Below are 16318 nucleotides of genomic sequence, written 5' to 3'. Positions count from 1 at the left end.
AGTGGAACACATTCACAAAAGTGCACCGGCTAACAGCCTTTTAATTTAACCGCATTTATATGCAGATAGTTGTTAATATAGATCAGCCAAAATGTCGTCACACCTTTAGAAACTATCGGTGTTGGTGTTTTGTGCGGAGAAACTTTCAACTCATGCAATTAAAGAAAATAGTCCGAAGTCTTGGCCTGAATATTCGCTGAATAAATCCACTGTATTTTGTGTTTTGTTGCTGTTGTGTGTTTTGAATTGCTGTGGTAATTTTCCCATTTGTTGTGAGTAGCACATTAGGGCCACCATTGTGTTGGTGTTGCTAACGTCACCACAGATAGATTTATGCTATTGCTAATAACACATGATCTCCGCCTCCTAGATCGACAGGATGTCGATTTTTAATTTGCGGCAGTTTAGACGGACTAATACATTTGCAAAGAAATAGCACTGTGTAAACAATTAGACGCACATCAAAAAAACTGAGGCAAATACTACTCAAAAGTATTTTAATTGGCTTTTTTGTGCAAAATAACCCACACGGTGAGGTGTCAGTGAGTGTGATGCTCTCATGAAACAGAAAGAAATGCCACAGTCGCAGAAAGAGGTGTAACAAATGTTGATATCTTCTCACAAAAACTGCAAGAAATTCAAGTCATGATCTGGCAATAGTAAAAAATAGGAATGCTGTCACGATCTACGGCAACAATGCGATGTCCTGTTGGACTTGAAGTTAATCAAAAAGGGCAAATCCTCCTTTTCAGATGGCACAACATTCAGGAAAAATTGGTTTGTGGGAGTGTTTTTTCTGCTTGTTTGCACCCGACCATGACGATTTATTAGGAGAGATGAAGAGACAACGCTACGTGTTGACATTAAAGAAAGACACAGGGTACAGAGGACAGGGCTGGAGGAAGAGCGCTAGTTCGCTCATGTTTCTTCATCGAATTACTCACACATCGGAAATACATGGAGAGAGAAGTGGAAGCGCAGAAGAGGAAATCAGAGGCTGGGAGCTTTGCCTCTCAATGGCCTCAGAGCAACAACAATCTCTGAGATCCTTCATTGCTACACTTGGAGTAATCTATTACACTTAGTCTATAGTTGTTTTGATTGGAGCCTGAAGCTGGGGATGACATATATTTTTCATGTTATCAACAAATCCCTGTCTGCGTTTGTCAAAGCCTGATATGGATTAGTGAGCCGCACGCACTGTTGCTCTGAGTGACATGTTCCTTTGTTTTCAGAAACCTGGGCACTGTCTATGATTTACAGTCAATCCCACAATCACCAATCTGTTGCCAAGAATGCTCAGTAATAGACCCCAAATGAGTGCTAATCTGCAGCAATAATTAATCCCCACTAACGTGCTGTTTAACCCTGTGTGAGTCATATTTAGTAGGAAAAAATATATACAGTGATCGTTGTGCGGCTTTTGCAAGTGTGTTGTGGCTTTTGCATACATGCTTTTTTCTGTGTAAGACGTCAGGGCAAGCGTACTTTAATCCCGCCGGCAGTGGAATGATAAAAAAACAAGTTGTGTGTTTATTTGATGACAGTAACTACATGGTGAACATGGACGCTGGCAACGGCATGATGTATAATCAGAATTAGAGGATGGTCTCATCTGCTTTGTGTTAAGCTGCAGTGTCACTGTCAACTCTGGGGAGGCATCCTGACACACACGCACACACACACACAAACACACACACACACACACACACACACACACACTCGGGTTGTTTCAGGTTGCATGAAGTGCTACATCTCAGCTCCCCTTCACTTAACACAGCCTTCATTAACAGCTGCTGATGGAGACAGAAACACAGAAACACACACACACACACACACACACACACACACACACACACACACACACACACACACACATTAAGGCAGGCACACACAATACATGAGTGTGTTCAGGTGGCTCGTGCTGCACTGCTGCACCTGATCATTGAAGTACTGCTGCGTTGTCGTCTTGTTTGCACCGAATTCATGCTACTGCATTTTACTATGACAGTACGTTAAAGACAAGTAGGACACACAAACGCCTTCATCCTAAGGTTACTCTTCTTCTGTGGTAAAGTTTTAGTGGCATCTTGGGAGTCAGACACGTCTCTGGGACTTCACTGATGGTGGAATGTTGTTTAGACCATTTTTTTCAGGAGGGGGTCATACAGGGAGGAAAAGATCCCAGGGGTTGGTGAGGTTTGGCAAAATGCTGGCGTCGTATCAGGAGGATCCCGGCGAAGGACGTGATGCAACACAGGGAGCGGTGCGGTTTGTGTCCTCATCTTTGAAGGTCACCTGGACGTGACACCACCAGCAGTTGGATCTATGACTCTGAATCCTGGAAATATTGAGGGGGAAAAATAGCAAAACAGTTCAAATCAAATTACTGTATCTGCATTTCATGGAATCAAACTTTGCGTGATCAAATACTCTTTAAGACCAAATGTAATATATGATATAGGAAGATCAGAGCATCCCTGCTGAACATCACACTCAGGAACATTTCCAGACTATGTGCCACTGGTTAACACATAATCCTATCTTCTGTAACTGAGTTATCTAATGGACCTCAAGAAGAAATAGGGAGAGAAAGGATGTGACTGTTGGAAAATCTAATTAACGCTCCTGCAGGTTTCTTCGCTGTTTGACAGTTGCTTCATCAAAAAGCCACACTATAGTTCCAGCTATAGATACTTTTGGGTCCTGTCCACATTGATACGGATATTTTGTATTCGGCATTCGGTCTCGTCCGCACGCAAACAACGTTTTAAGTCACTAAAACTGAGATTTTTGTCAATGCCTTCTAAAGTGCAGATTTTCAAAAACTCCAGTTTCTGTGTATTCCTCAATAACGGCTATATACTGGGGTTTTTTCACTGCTCACTGAGCATGCTCATGTACTTGAGGTCGTGGATGTAGACTTTACCGCCACCTACTGGCCCGGGATGCTTGTTCAAGCGTTTGTAGTCATTTCTGAGTTCTCATCTGGAACATTTTTTTGTTTTTATGGAGGGGAAAAACTCAGTTCAAAAGAATTTCCACAGAAGAGGAGACGAGGCCTTGTTTTCCCTGGATATTCTGAGATTGCACAGGAAGTATGATTAAGATGATTTTCATCTCAGCAGATACATCATGCTGTTTGTTAAACAGACTGACGTGAGGAGACAAGGCTGCTGAATTAAGATACACTGACGTCTCCTTTTCTCACCACAACAAGCTGATGTGCATGAAACAACGTCAATGTCATCAATCAACCGCCTAGTTCAGAGGAATTGTGCAGAATCTGGAGCTGCTGACCCAGCATTGTGGAGAGATGGGGGCAGTGTTTATTGAGGAAGTTGGGGGGATGTATGACTCACACAGCACAGTGACAGTGTGTGTGTGCGTGTGTTTTTGTGTGTGCACGTTCACTCACTTTCACTGAGGGTTTGGAACTGAGGCCAAAGAATGAAAACACAGTGTTGTTCTCCTTCGCTTGGAAGAAGTCTTCGTAGTCCTGAGGGAGGAGGAAGAAAAAAGAGGATGTTGAGTGTAACCTAATCTCTGCAAATTTGAAAAGTGGACGTCAAACTCTGCTAAATTCTCCATATGCTCCCACTGCTGCTTTGCATATAATTCAGTGACCATGACATTGCAGAGTAATGGTGGATTACCTTGGCCAGTGAGAACGACGGCAGGCCGAGCAGATAATCTGCCTCGTCCATGAAACTGGATTACGACGGGATTACAGAGGAGCGTGCAATCCCAGTAGAGGACAGGAACTGGCAACCTCCGACTGATCGAACTCATTCACCAGCACATAGATAGCTTAGCCTTGTGCTAACGTCTTTTAATGTGAACCATTTTCTGGCATTCTTTTTCTAAATATAACCATAAACTACGTAAAGCACATGCAATGAGAATGGGAATGCAAATCTCAACAATCTCTATTCTAAACATTATGGAATGGCCCATTGTACCCCACAGTAGCAGTCATCACTGAAGATCTGCGGAGGCAGCGGGTTGCCTTTCTCCGGCTGCTTGTCCTGGGGTATGTTGCGGTACATCCAGAGCCTTGACTCCTCCAGCATGGTGATGTCTATTTCCTGGAAGTTGATGCGATTGGCCTCCAGGAAACCTACGACGGACTGCTGATGCTTTTTCAACTGGGGCGGTCGAAAAAAGGGAATGAAAGGAGAAGACGGATGACGGCAGGGGAGGGATGGGGAAGAAAATGAGGATAAAGAATTTAGAGAAATGACAAAGCCAGCGGAAGCAAACAGACAAAAGGAAGAGGCCCACATTTAAGAGTCAACCTTCCCAGTTGTAGTCTATGAGATGGATGTAATGTCCTGATGTACTCTGGGATAACATGGTTCCGTGTGTGTGTGTGTGTGTGTGTGTGTGTGTGTGTGTGTGTGTGTGTGTGTGTGTGTGTGTGTGTGTGTGTGTGTGTGTGTGTGTGTGTGTGTGTGAGTGTGTGATAATATTGTGTGATAGTGTTTACGAATTCTGTGGAAAAACAATCCAAGGATAATTTTAGAAAGGCAGAGAATCTCCCACGCTAACTCCACAGTTCAAGTTGCATGTCCAACATCCGTCACTCATCATTGAATATATTTAGAAATATTGTATACAAGCACATTGTGTACTTCAGAAAGCTTGGATCCATCCCTGTTACAGTATAGAACTGATATAAACAAGGGCTTTTATTTTGTTGTGTATTATCCAGCATTGCAAACTGTTTAATTCTGAATGTCTTCTTCGATGTATGAGATGAGAAATACAGAATTACGTCTTTCCTATTTTCTAAGGATTTATATAGATGTGTCTGCAGTGGGCCCTTTAGTTTACGGATCCTGATCACCGCCAATGGAGCCATTGTTTTACCTTTAAGACAATAAGGGATTGTTCTGGACAGAAAGTTAAGGACAACCCCCCACCCCACCCACCCACCCACCCACCCACCACACACACACACACACCAAGACGAGGTAAAAATTTTATAAGGATCCATTAGTTTACAGTGTGAGTCTATAATGCACATTGCTGGTGATCACCTAGGTCTTCCTCTTAGCTGGAAGGCCGCATGCCTCTAAATAATGAAAAAGTTGCCCCCAGTGAGTGTGTGTGTGGGTTTGTGTATATCGACGGAATGGTACAGATTGTTGTGTGGGCGTGAGTGTGTACGTGCACCTTGGATTAAAGACATACAAAAAAAAAATGTCAGTATATGGGAGTAGATTATTTGAGGGCCCTTTCTGAAATGAAGGGATTAGTTTAAGGTTGAGGGAGAATGTAATCCTGTAGTGACAGGCAGAAAGAGACAGACAGCAAGGGAGGACTTGTGATAATCAATATCAAATAAACCCAAACGGATCAATTACACTAACAACAATAATGCTGAAATATCACCATTTATGTAAAAAAAACATGGCTGTGACTATATGATTAATCATAATCATGAAAACCGGACATTTGAAATTAGGACAACAGGAATTACAAAATGTAAAACCTGATGAGGCTGAACCTGACACACATCTAGTGAGGAGTGGGGTGGGGGGGGGGGTAACCTAATTTGCACTTCCATTCATTCTGTGTCATTTCCGCCCCACTAATCCGCTTGTTGTAAATATGTGTACTGCTCATTTTATGGGGACGCCATTGTCTTTCCATTGTTGATGCTTTTCCCTGGAGTCTGCTTTTTTTCCGCTCACACATCTTGCGTTTTGTTTTCCAGATTCCCTCTCACTTTATTCAGCTTTATCATCCTCCATCTCTTCGTCCCACACAGTGAAAGAGTTTTTTCTATTCTCCACGCACACACAAGCACATGCACACACATACACATCAGTTTGAATCAGCGGAGGGACCCGGCCTCACCACTCTTCTTGATTCAATCTATTGTAACTCAATTCACAGTGAATTACATTCACATGAGCTCAACACTCACATAACTGACCCAAATGGTGAAGCTCTTCAAGCGTGTATGAATGTGTGTGTGTGTGTGTGTGTGAGAGTCATACAGAGATGGTGTGTGTCTATGTTTTAAATGTATGTGTCATGTTTAAAAATAACTCTTCCCCAAACGTCCAAAGATTGCACTGCCCTCTTCCAAAGAAAAGATAAAATAAATATATTACTCATTTGTCCCATTACCTAAGACCCTGAGCATCCGAGCGTGAGTGTTGTTTGATCATTTTCTGCTCAAACTCACCATCAGCTGCACTCTCTCTCTGTGGAATGTGGATGTTGCTCTGCACTGTAACTATGGAGATGAAGGATTGTGCTTTTTTAATGAAGCCATTACTCTTTTAGTCTGTGAAATGTCAGAAAATAGTGACAGGTAGAAATTGCAGTGTCTTTGAAGCTAAAATTATCTTGTTAAATGTATTTTTTCCAAAATTTCAAACATATTTAATTCATGATATAAATACATGAAAAGCACCAGATCCACACGTATGAGAAGCTGACACCAGAGAATGTTCCCATATCTGATTCATGCAAACGTCCACACACTTTCTCCTGAGTTTCCTCACATAGATCTTGTGGTAGCAACTTTTAAATTGATCGAATAGTCTTTCGATAATTTAAGCATCAAAGAAGTATGTCGCCCTCCATTCAGGGATAGTGACACATATCAGTCTTATGGGTTGAGATTTAAACTTGCTCCGAGGTTGAACAAGTTCACTGGAACGTCCCTCAAGACTAAAGCCTGGGATTTAGTCCTCTTTCTGCCCCTGATGATAGTCCCAGTGTAAAAGTGAGCACTAAATACAATAACACTCTAATACATGTTCGATATGGCAGAAATCTGCTCTAAATACAGTTGTGATTTTGGTTTAAACTGCATCTAATTTGACTAAGCTTGCTTTTATTGTGATTTATGAGGTTACAGATGATATGAACATACAATAGTCTCCATCCTGGGGGAGTGTAAATCAGAGACTAAACCAAACACTGTACTTTGCTCTCCATATATTGGAGAAAGGATTTGCTATTTGCTGCTGTATTTTTAAAGGTAGTGCAGGTGAGGGGGCTGCAACCCCAGATGGAATATTAAACAGAACCCTGTCACTGAGATGCAACAGGCTGAAGGAGCACACGCATCTGAACGAGCACTCACCGCCACAGAGCCACTCGAGGACGCGATGTAAACCTTGATGACCATCTTAATCCCAAATATATGTCATGCAGTTCCTCAGCGATCTGACCGCAGGCGGCCGCGACCTCCGTTTGTTCCCTGGATTGAAGCTGGAGACTTTGAGAGAAGAGCCTGCGCATCAGATGAGAGGAAACACGCGTCTGCAGCAGGCAAACTGAACCATGATCGCGTAGGAAACAAGGCGCTCAGCTGCTGCAGCTCCAGACTGACGCTTACTGTGCACACACACACACACACACAACACTGGACTTCCGCTCACTACTTTTCACAATAACAAACAACGTGGTGTAAACATGGCACTTCATTATTCACAGTCTGGAGCTTATCCACGCAGATAATGAACAAATAGATCGAGTCAAATTTTGTTTTGTCTTTGGTTTTTACATAAATGATATCGTCGTGCTTTTATTGTGAAAAAAAGGAAGTGCAGACTCCATATTATTACCTCCCAAAGTATTAACTTGATAAAGGTAAACCTTCAGGTGGGCGCACAAGCGTAGTTTATAGTCAGATCATGTGTTTTCCTGTCCAGAAGACATTTGTATTTGCAGCATATCTCAGGAATTGAGAATGGAAGAATTTATCTGTGGTCTTGTGCGTGATCTAAAAAAAATATTTTAAGTGTTTTTGAGCATTTTCTCCTTTTACATAAACAATTGCAATCATATAGATACAAATCTGTTTATGTGATTCAGTGAGTATTGATTGCTGTGCACATTTTGGTACAGATTTGGAGCCAGAAGGAGATTCAAATATTTAGCCTAATTTAGATGATGTGCAGCATTGATGGAGGTCATGGTACAGATTGTGTTCGAATTTGGTCTATGTCATCAATGGGAACCACAAACTAAGGCCTGTAATACATTTCTGTTGTAATCAAATATAGCTTTAAAAAAGTAATCTGAACAAACATGTTGTCTGAATGCCAAAACCATAAACATCCCAGATTTAGTGAAAGAGAGTGATATTGTAACCACATTTTAGCTCCTATATGATGTCAATCGTCATTTTCTTTGCAAACACAATCTATTATCAATTTAGTGCAGCATTGGGAGAGTTAATTATTTGGATTTTAAATTTTTATGTTATTTTTTCCTTTTTTTCTGCTATTGCTGCCAATAAGATAATTGCAGGTATGTGTTTGTTTGGGAAAAAATGGCATATTTCAATATGTTATTATTGTTATTAGTATATGTACTGTATATTAATATATATATTGTAGCTGCTATCGAGGCAGACTTGGTTTCCTCGATGGAAACACAGTCAAACTTTTGGAAATTCTTTGAACATTTGTCAAACACAAGCAGGTTTTCCAAGACAAGTAATGTTAACAGTATAGTGCACTGAAGTATCTGAATGGAAAGGCAGATTGACGCTCCTCAACAACAACGACTTCAGGTGGCCTTAAATTCAGAGTTGTTGTCGTGCCATGAGCACTGGAAATCAAGAATCAAAAATATTACTGTTGTGGCTCATTAAATGAATCACCTTCTTCTCTGTCCTCTAGAGGGCACTATTGGCCTATCTGCTGCATCCTGTCTCCAACACTTTCACTTAGACCTCTTTATATACAGTCTATGATTTGGACCTGAAAAACATCTTGGAGCTTAAAATATGCTTATCATCAGAACCATAGCAACATAACTAATATATTCATAACGCTACACTTGTGATGTTTAAACATGGGATGTGGGCGTCTACCCCTTTGTATGAGAAATGCACAAGAGAAGAGAGAGTGACATAAATGAACCCACCCACAGATATTTATGAACAGACTGCATTACTACTGAAGAATAATAGTTATATACTACATGATACATTTATAGTATCTATAATATTACTAGAATGTATCAGGTCTATATGGAAGTTTTGTATTGCATATAAATGTAAATAATAATAATAACTATATATATATAATACATAAGAACTCGATAGTATCTATGATATCATTGGAATGTATTAGGTCTATATATGGAAGTGTTATCTTGTATATGTAACTAATAATAGTAATATATATACTACACAAGAACTTGATAGTATCTATAATATTATTAGAATGTAATAGTTATATATATGGAAGTGTTATATAGTATATTATGTAAACAATAATAATAAAACATATACAACATAATAAATGATAGTGTGTATAATACTGTATTATTAGAGTGTATTACTTCTCTATATAGAAGCTGTGTATGCGGGCAGGTTTAGAGCGCCCCTCTGGTGTTGTAGTGTAACTGCAGCTCTGCGGTTGCCATGGTACGGCGTCTGTCGCTGGACTGAAGCAAAGCTACAGACGGGGAGTGAGGACAGACAAACCGGTTTCTGAACCACAGACGTCCTCCTGTCTTACTGTGGACATTCTACAGGTCGGTGTGTTTTCAGAATGACCAACATGACCGTTCTCTTCCAAACGAGAAGAGGACGTATCCGCCTCTTATGTAACCACTGCAGAGCTCGCTAAAGTTCATGCTAGTTAGCGTGCTAACAGTCTAAGCTACGTGGCTAACGTTAGCCAGTGGAGGCTAAAGTTGACCGGAAACCCTGCGAATACTTGAAATGTTCGTTTGAACTTGTCGCGTTCACGTGTACGTGTCGGTGACAGCATCTCCTGGAACGTAGAGCTCGACCCCATCCCACCTGTTGATGCTAGCTCTGTTGTTGCCATGCTAGCAGCAGTAGGTAGCTCACCTAGCACCGTTAGCTTTGTTGAAATACTTAAATGATGATGTTTGCTAACACGGAAATGCAACGGCAGTCCTCTCCCGTTGTTTTTTGTCGGTTCTGGATTTGTTTGCCCATGTCTGATCGTGCTGTTTATGAGCAACGGGCCCGGGTGATGCCTTCAGGGGCTCTGGTGTTGATGCTCTTATTTGACAGGCAGTCTGACAACTGTGGCAGAGCACCTGTCAGCAGCACACGGCCTTCTTTAATCCAATCTGTCCGTGTCACAGAGAGCTGGTCAAGTAGAGCTTCCGCTGTAGTAAGCCTCTGGTGACCAGCAGCTGTTTGTGCATTTGTTTTCACAGCAGAGAGACTGTGAGGAGCCCAGAGAACAGAACAGCAGCCTGGAGACGATCAAATATGGTTTAGAAGACAGAGGCGACTGGGGTGTGATGTACGTGGTGAGTTCTAATATCTGTCATCCTTTTCACATGCTTCTGTGTGAGTTCTTAATGAGAATAAAATGTCTATACCCATTGATCAAACATTTTTTTAATCATCAGTAGTGGCATCTAAAATCAAACCCTTGAACCATTTTCCTGATCTTTAATCATACATATAAGATAAACTCTTATTTTAAAACAAAGTTCAAAAATTAAAATTAAGAAATAGGAAGGTTGTATTCAGGTGTACAACCTGTCTACCCTTCTTGACTTATAAGGATGCTAAAATATTCATTCAATTCAATTCAAACCACAGATAATTTAAGATGATATTAATATTATCAATTTAACCATTTTCCTTTCAGGATCTTACGTCCTCACGTAAAAATAAACTAATTTAAAAAAGGGTATACAACTCAATTTAGCATTGTGTTTAAGAAATAGGTTTGTTTTCAGTTGTGCGACCTTTCTTCCCTACTTGACCTATAATGACGCTCTTGTCCTTTTATGGTGATGCTGATGATGTGTGGGGTGGATGTTGCCATGGCAACTTGCCCATCAAGTGATTCTATTATGTTCAGAGTTGATGAAGGGGCCAGATAAATGGATGACCTTTACATCCTGTTAAATCAAACACTATGGGAGAAATACTCTCTCCCCAGTATTAGGTTTGAAAAACATATTTATTCTTTTTTGCTATCTAACAGTAAAAAGTGGATATCTTTCTAGTGGACGATAAAATCTATATTTTTTAATTTTAGTATTGTAGCTCATCTTACTGCAGTCAGTAATGCAAATCTGGCTGTTTAATAAGTCACCAGGCAGACAGGGGCAGGCTGGTATTGCTTTCGTAGCAACAGTCGCGTGGAATAGTGATATAATACATCATCTAGCCTCATGGAAAATTCCACCTCATTTGTATTGTCGCTTAGTGACCAAAACACACAATAAAGACAACCTGAGAGAAACAAACTGGCCTAACTTCTTTTAACAGTTCAGGAAGTATTTTGAGGATTTCAGCTTAGTTATGATATGCAAATAACAAGGTTTAATTTGTAATTTAAGTCTGTTAAATCATGTAAGGTGTAACCCTCGTAAAAGTTGTCCTTTGTTAATGTTAACGCCAGAAAATCAGAAAATGACTTAAAGTCTGATTTGTTTCTTTGACGCTTTTTGTGTTTAGACTAAACACTGTATTTTCTCTCCAAGTCTCAACATGGAGTCTGAAAATGCCACTGACCGATATGAAGACAACAAGGATGGAAGTCGACAGTCCCTCCGGAGTAGAAGTAAAGATTCCCGAGCATCATCCATCCAAAAACACAAAAGCAATTCCCGGGATAATATCCAGGATAAGGATGAAAAAGATTCCTGTGCTGAGAGTAGATCCAAAACTAGAACCTGGCGTTCAGATCCTGATCGGGACCAGGTATCAGGTGGTGAGGGTCGGAGAAGTAGTGCCTCCTTTTACTCGGAGGACTATGAGAACGAGTCTCCCTCAGAGCGTTCGCTTTCACCACATTCCCGATCCCGGACGCCATCCCCGACTCCTCAAAAAGGGGTGCGGGCAAAGAGGATTTCTGTCAGCCCCGTCTACAAAACAGGTTTGTAAAGTGAGCAAGTGATCAAGTATGGATGATCAATCAATGAAACTTAATACTGATTGCTTTACTGTCTAGCGAATGACAGTGTAGAGCAGATTTAACACTTTGGCTTCTGTATGAATGAGGACAAGATGTTTATTAGCAGCTTCTACCGCTTTACTTTAATCTAATTCTCCATCATGTGTTTCTGTCTCATAGGTGGTGTGGGGCGCAAGGGTTTGTCCCGTCCACAGCGTTTAGGTCGCCAACCCCTGACCCAGCAGCATCGGAGGGGAGTGCGATCACAAAGCAACGAGTCCACAACCCCAAAAGACCTGGATCTGGTGACCAAGCGGATGCTGTCGGCCCGCCTGCTAAAGATCAATGAATTGCGCAACGCTCTTGCCGAGCTGCAGCAGCGCACTGATGAGCTGCAGAAAGAAAACCGAGTCCTCAGACAGGTAGGCCTTATTCTCTAGTTTGGTTTGGGGCAGAGTGAGAGATCGTATTTGTTTTCTTTTTTCCTTTCATCTTCAACACCTGTTGCATCCTAAGATGGAATGTCTTCTTTCTTTGTTTCTGCAGCTTCAGTTTCGTCAAGAGAAAGCCCTGCAGCGCTACGATGACACAGAAAGCGAGATTTCCCAATTGTTGTCGCGCCACTCCAACGAGACCACGGTGCTGCGCGAACGACTCAGGCGCACTCAAGAGCGCGAACGTGCGGCCGAGCGGAGGCTGAAAGAAAGCGAGGAGCAGCTGCAGAGAAGTCAGACAGCCGTCATCCGGCTAAAGAAGCTGGTCGACCAGAGGGAGTTAGGAGCCAGGGACGAGTTGAGCCGCAAGCTGGAGGAAGAAAAGACACGAGCCCAGGAGGCAGATCGCAAGATTAAGGTAAATGCATTATTCAGCTAAGTTATTTGTTGATATTCAATTAATACACATTTTCTAAGAATTACATTTACAGGCTATAACTTCTTATAAAGCAGCTGTGATTGGATTTGGAAAACCCTCATTCGTCTTCATTTCCGAGTACGAGCTCTCCCATGTCTTCTTGAGATGCAGTTTAGAGATTTGACTCATTTTTGCATTTTATAATCCGTGTGTATCTGAAGGAGCTGGAGCGCAGCATGGAGCTGAGCAACAGCAGTTACCAGAGGCAGTTGGCTGCAGAGAGGAAGAAGACCATCAGCGCCCAGGAGGAGATCAGGACCCTGCAGGAGGAGCTGGAACGACTGACCAACAGACTTAAGGTGCATATACGCAGAAATACACTGAATAATAATAATAATAATAATAACTGAAACATGTATGACATTTACATTTTGTTTATTTTTATAATCTCATCAGGAGAAGGAGAGAGAACTAGACACCACGAACATTTATGCCAACCGCATGGGGAAATCCTCACGTAGAACAGATGCTGACAGCTGCACAAAGCGGAAAGGTAAAACTTAGCTGTGATTATAATCCCTGTTATTCTGTTTTGGTGCTGGTTGGTTGTTTGGTGCTTATTAACAACAATGTTTACCATGATAAATATTCCGATTTTATTCCCCATCCAGTCCCCAGCAGGAGCAGCAGCAAGGCAGTGCAGACTCAACATATGGTGTCCAGTCTGGGTTTCCCCACACCCCCCCCTGCCATCACCGATGCCAATGATTACAGTGAGCAGGGACCTGATGAATACCTATCACTCAAGGCAGAGTGTCTCCTACTCACTTCTCTCACCATCCACATGTCATCTTTTGATACAGCACACAGTCTGTCATTCACCTGCTGTAACTCTTTCTGTCAACAGGAGCTTGGTGGAGTGGACAGACAGGCAAAGACCGATGACAGGAATCAAAACGGGGAACGACAGAAGCCGAGTGACAAGGAAAAGGAAAGAGACAGAGAGAAAGAGCAAGACAAGCAGCAGCTCAAGCAGGAGATGAATGCGCTTAAAGAGAAGGCGAAGAGATTAGGAGACGGTAAAGACAAGGGTTTCCACACAGAACATGTCCTTATTGTCTGAAAATGGCTTCAATTTAACTTTATAACCAACTATGTTCACAGGCGGTGAGAAAGAATCTGAGGAAGAAGAAAGAAAGAAGACAAGTTCACTTTTGAACCAGAAGGAGAATGAGATCAACAGGAAGCATGGGCATGTCCAGGAGGAGGTGGAGAGGTGGAACCAAGAAGTTCTGACCAATCAGCATGCAGCAGAGGAAGCACGTCAGAAAAAAGAGCAGCTGCTGGCCAAGATGCGCGATATAGATCGTCAAAATGGCGGCGGCCAGGACGCCATGTTTGCTGAGTCGACCCTTTCCGAGACCAACAAAGGTTCCAGCGACCATTTTTCTCCTCGCCCTCCTGAGCAGAGGAACCATAACTCTTCGATTTTCAGCCTCACGGCACCAGAGGAGTCTGCCAGTTTGGGTGCTGGTGATGGAAGCGGAGGAGGTGGAAGGAGAATAGCAGGTATAGAGGGTGGAGCAGCGATAACAGGGTTGGGGAGGAGAGCACTACGCCCTCAAATCTCCAGTGACGATTTGGCGTTCGGAGCCTACTCGCCATCTTTTGGGCTTTCAACTTCCCGCGGGTCTTTTGGTTTCCCTCCACCTCCGTCCAGAGAGGACAGGGACTCTGCTTTAGAGTCAATAGGTGTTTTTAGTCTCAGAGGGCTGGAGACAGAAAGAGAGAAGGACACAGAAAAAGGGACGGGCAAGGACAGAAAGTCTAGTCTCATGCAGCAGCTCTTTGGAGCAATAGCCACACCCACTGGTGACGGTGTGAGCTCCTCCAATAGAATGGGGGTCCTCAGTAGTCCTCCGATTACAAATGGGGTACATTCAAGAAAGGAAAGACTCCAAAGCTTCAACTCAGGGTCTTCCACTCCTCCTGCGACCTCTTTAAGCATCCTACATGTAGCTGAGAGCCGACCTGCCATCCGGGCCATCCCTTCATTCGACGACGACATCGAAGAACTGACTTTATGAAAGTAATTTAGCAGAGAGGTAGTCGGCCTCATAGTCGGCCGTTACGTCTGTTAGAAACACGTAGAAAATGACACAGGGTCAAATTAAATGAGGACCATTATCAAGGAAAACCACCAGACATAGAAGGGAAGAAACTGCAAAGCATACAAAGCACTATATGACAATACAAATGATAATATATTTCAGCTTTTTATCAATTTATCATGTAGGAAATATGTTATTTTTTCAGTGGTAGTACAGAACATGTGTTTTAATTGTAGTTGCACTTTTTGAAGATGTGTTTCACTGGCTGTAGTTCAGATTTCCTGTCAGTTTATCTGAGAAACACAAAGTCCGCAGAGCCACAACAACCACGATCCCTGCATCTTGTCCAATAAACCGAAAGGCCCAACACGAGGAGAACAGACAGTGAAACTGGGAAAAACATTGTATCAATACGTTTCACATTTCAGCACTTTGCCATATTTTGTAGTGCTCATATGTAATTATAGATCTATTTATTTTTGTGGGTACATTTGTGGAACAACATTTATTCCATTAACTTTTGTTTCTCTCTGAGACGCACTAATTTATCATCAAGCGATATGACAATCATACTCTACGTGGACAATCACAAAAAATAGGTTATTTTTGTAACTTCCTGCAAGTTTATGTTTGTTATTACAATTGTTCATATACATTTTTTGTGGGAAAATGTCATAAACCCCACAGATAAGATATTATAGTTGAATAATCAGCATATTGGTTGTGTGTAATCTAGCACATTCAAAAGATATGGCTTTCTTTAGGCCTATTTATAGGAGTGAATACTCTTAATTCCTGGTGTGTTTCAGGGTAGTATTACACTGAGCAGATAATCAGCACTAATACAAACAATCAAGAGAAGCTACCATGCTCTATTTATATATCTGTTTATTTCGTATAAAATGTTGTATTTATAAGAATAAAAGTCAACGTGTAAAAATTGGTATTTGTATTTTCTCAGGTTCGAGGAGCTCTTTGTTATATGGTCGTTTTCATGAGGGAAACATGTAATGAAAACTTTGTCTGTCACTTTTCATATTCTGAATTTTTTCATGTTTTCTACTTTCTGTCCAGTGGTATTAAATGTTTCAAGTAACACAAAGTTGTATTTGTTGTATTGTTGTGTGAAAGGAAATAAATGATGGTTTAAAAATGGGAAACTGCCGCCTGCTGCTCGTCAGACTGTGGTGGCGCACTTGCAGTGATATTCATGAGTCTTGATAGAGATTCCTGAGGCGTCTCCAAGCAACCACGACCTGACGCAACCTCCATCCCCGCCCCTCCTCCCTCCTCCTCCTCCTGCTCAAAAACAAGTGGACCGTGGAGCAGCGCAGCCCGGGCTAGTCAGGCTCAGAGCTGGAGACTATCTGCACTCATCCAGGGAGGCTGAGCACATGTTTCCACTGAGACACTCTTCACAAGGTAAGTGAGCCTTTACGCAGTTTGTGTTCCGTGTATTTCACGTGGTGCTGGTTTGTT

General features: G+C 42.0%; 2 protein-coding genes across 2 annotated transcripts; one reads left to right on the top strand and one right to left on the bottom strand.

The window, feature by feature from the left end:
* Positions 1 to 2016: 2016 nt before the first annotated feature.
* On the bottom strand, positions 2017 to 7153 carry sh3bgrl2 (SH3 domain binding glutamate-rich protein like 2). Its single transcript, XM_061091867.1, has 4 exons — positions 7109 to 7153; positions 3963 to 4148; positions 3419 to 3499; positions 2017 to 2341 (listed from the first exon to the last, which is right to left on the bottom strand). The coding sequence occupies exons 1-4, from the start codon at positions 7151 to 7153 to the stop codon at positions 2327 to 2329; spliced, it is 327 nt and encodes a 108-aa protein (XP_060947850.1). The 3' UTR covers positions 2017 to 2326.
* A 3049-nt stretch (positions 7154 to 10202) lies between these two features.
* On the top strand, positions 10203 to 15834 carry lca5 (lebercilin LCA5). The gene is made up of 9 exons (XM_061091728.1): positions 10203 to 10272; positions 11464 to 11858; positions 12057 to 12298; positions 12423 to 12728; positions 12950 to 13087; positions 13185 to 13281; positions 13400 to 13536; positions 13636 to 13807; positions 13893 to 15834. The coding sequence occupies exons 2-9, from the start codon at positions 11471 to 11473 to the stop codon at positions 14813 to 14815; spliced, it is 2403 nt and encodes an 800-aa protein (XP_060947711.1). The 5' UTR covers positions 10203 to 10272; positions 11464 to 11470; the 3' UTR covers positions 14816 to 15834.
* Positions 15835 to 16318: the final 484 nt, after the last annotated feature.

Source organism: Limanda limanda, chromosome 18, assembly GCF_963576545.1.
Source record: "Limanda limanda chromosome 18, fLimLim1.1, whole genome shotgun sequence".
NCBI lineage: Eukaryota > Metazoa > Chordata > Actinopteri > Pleuronectiformes > Pleuronectidae > Limanda > Limanda limanda.
The sequence above is the reverse complement of the archived record's forward strand: the minus strand, read 5'-3'. Positions and strand labels throughout refer to the sequence as shown.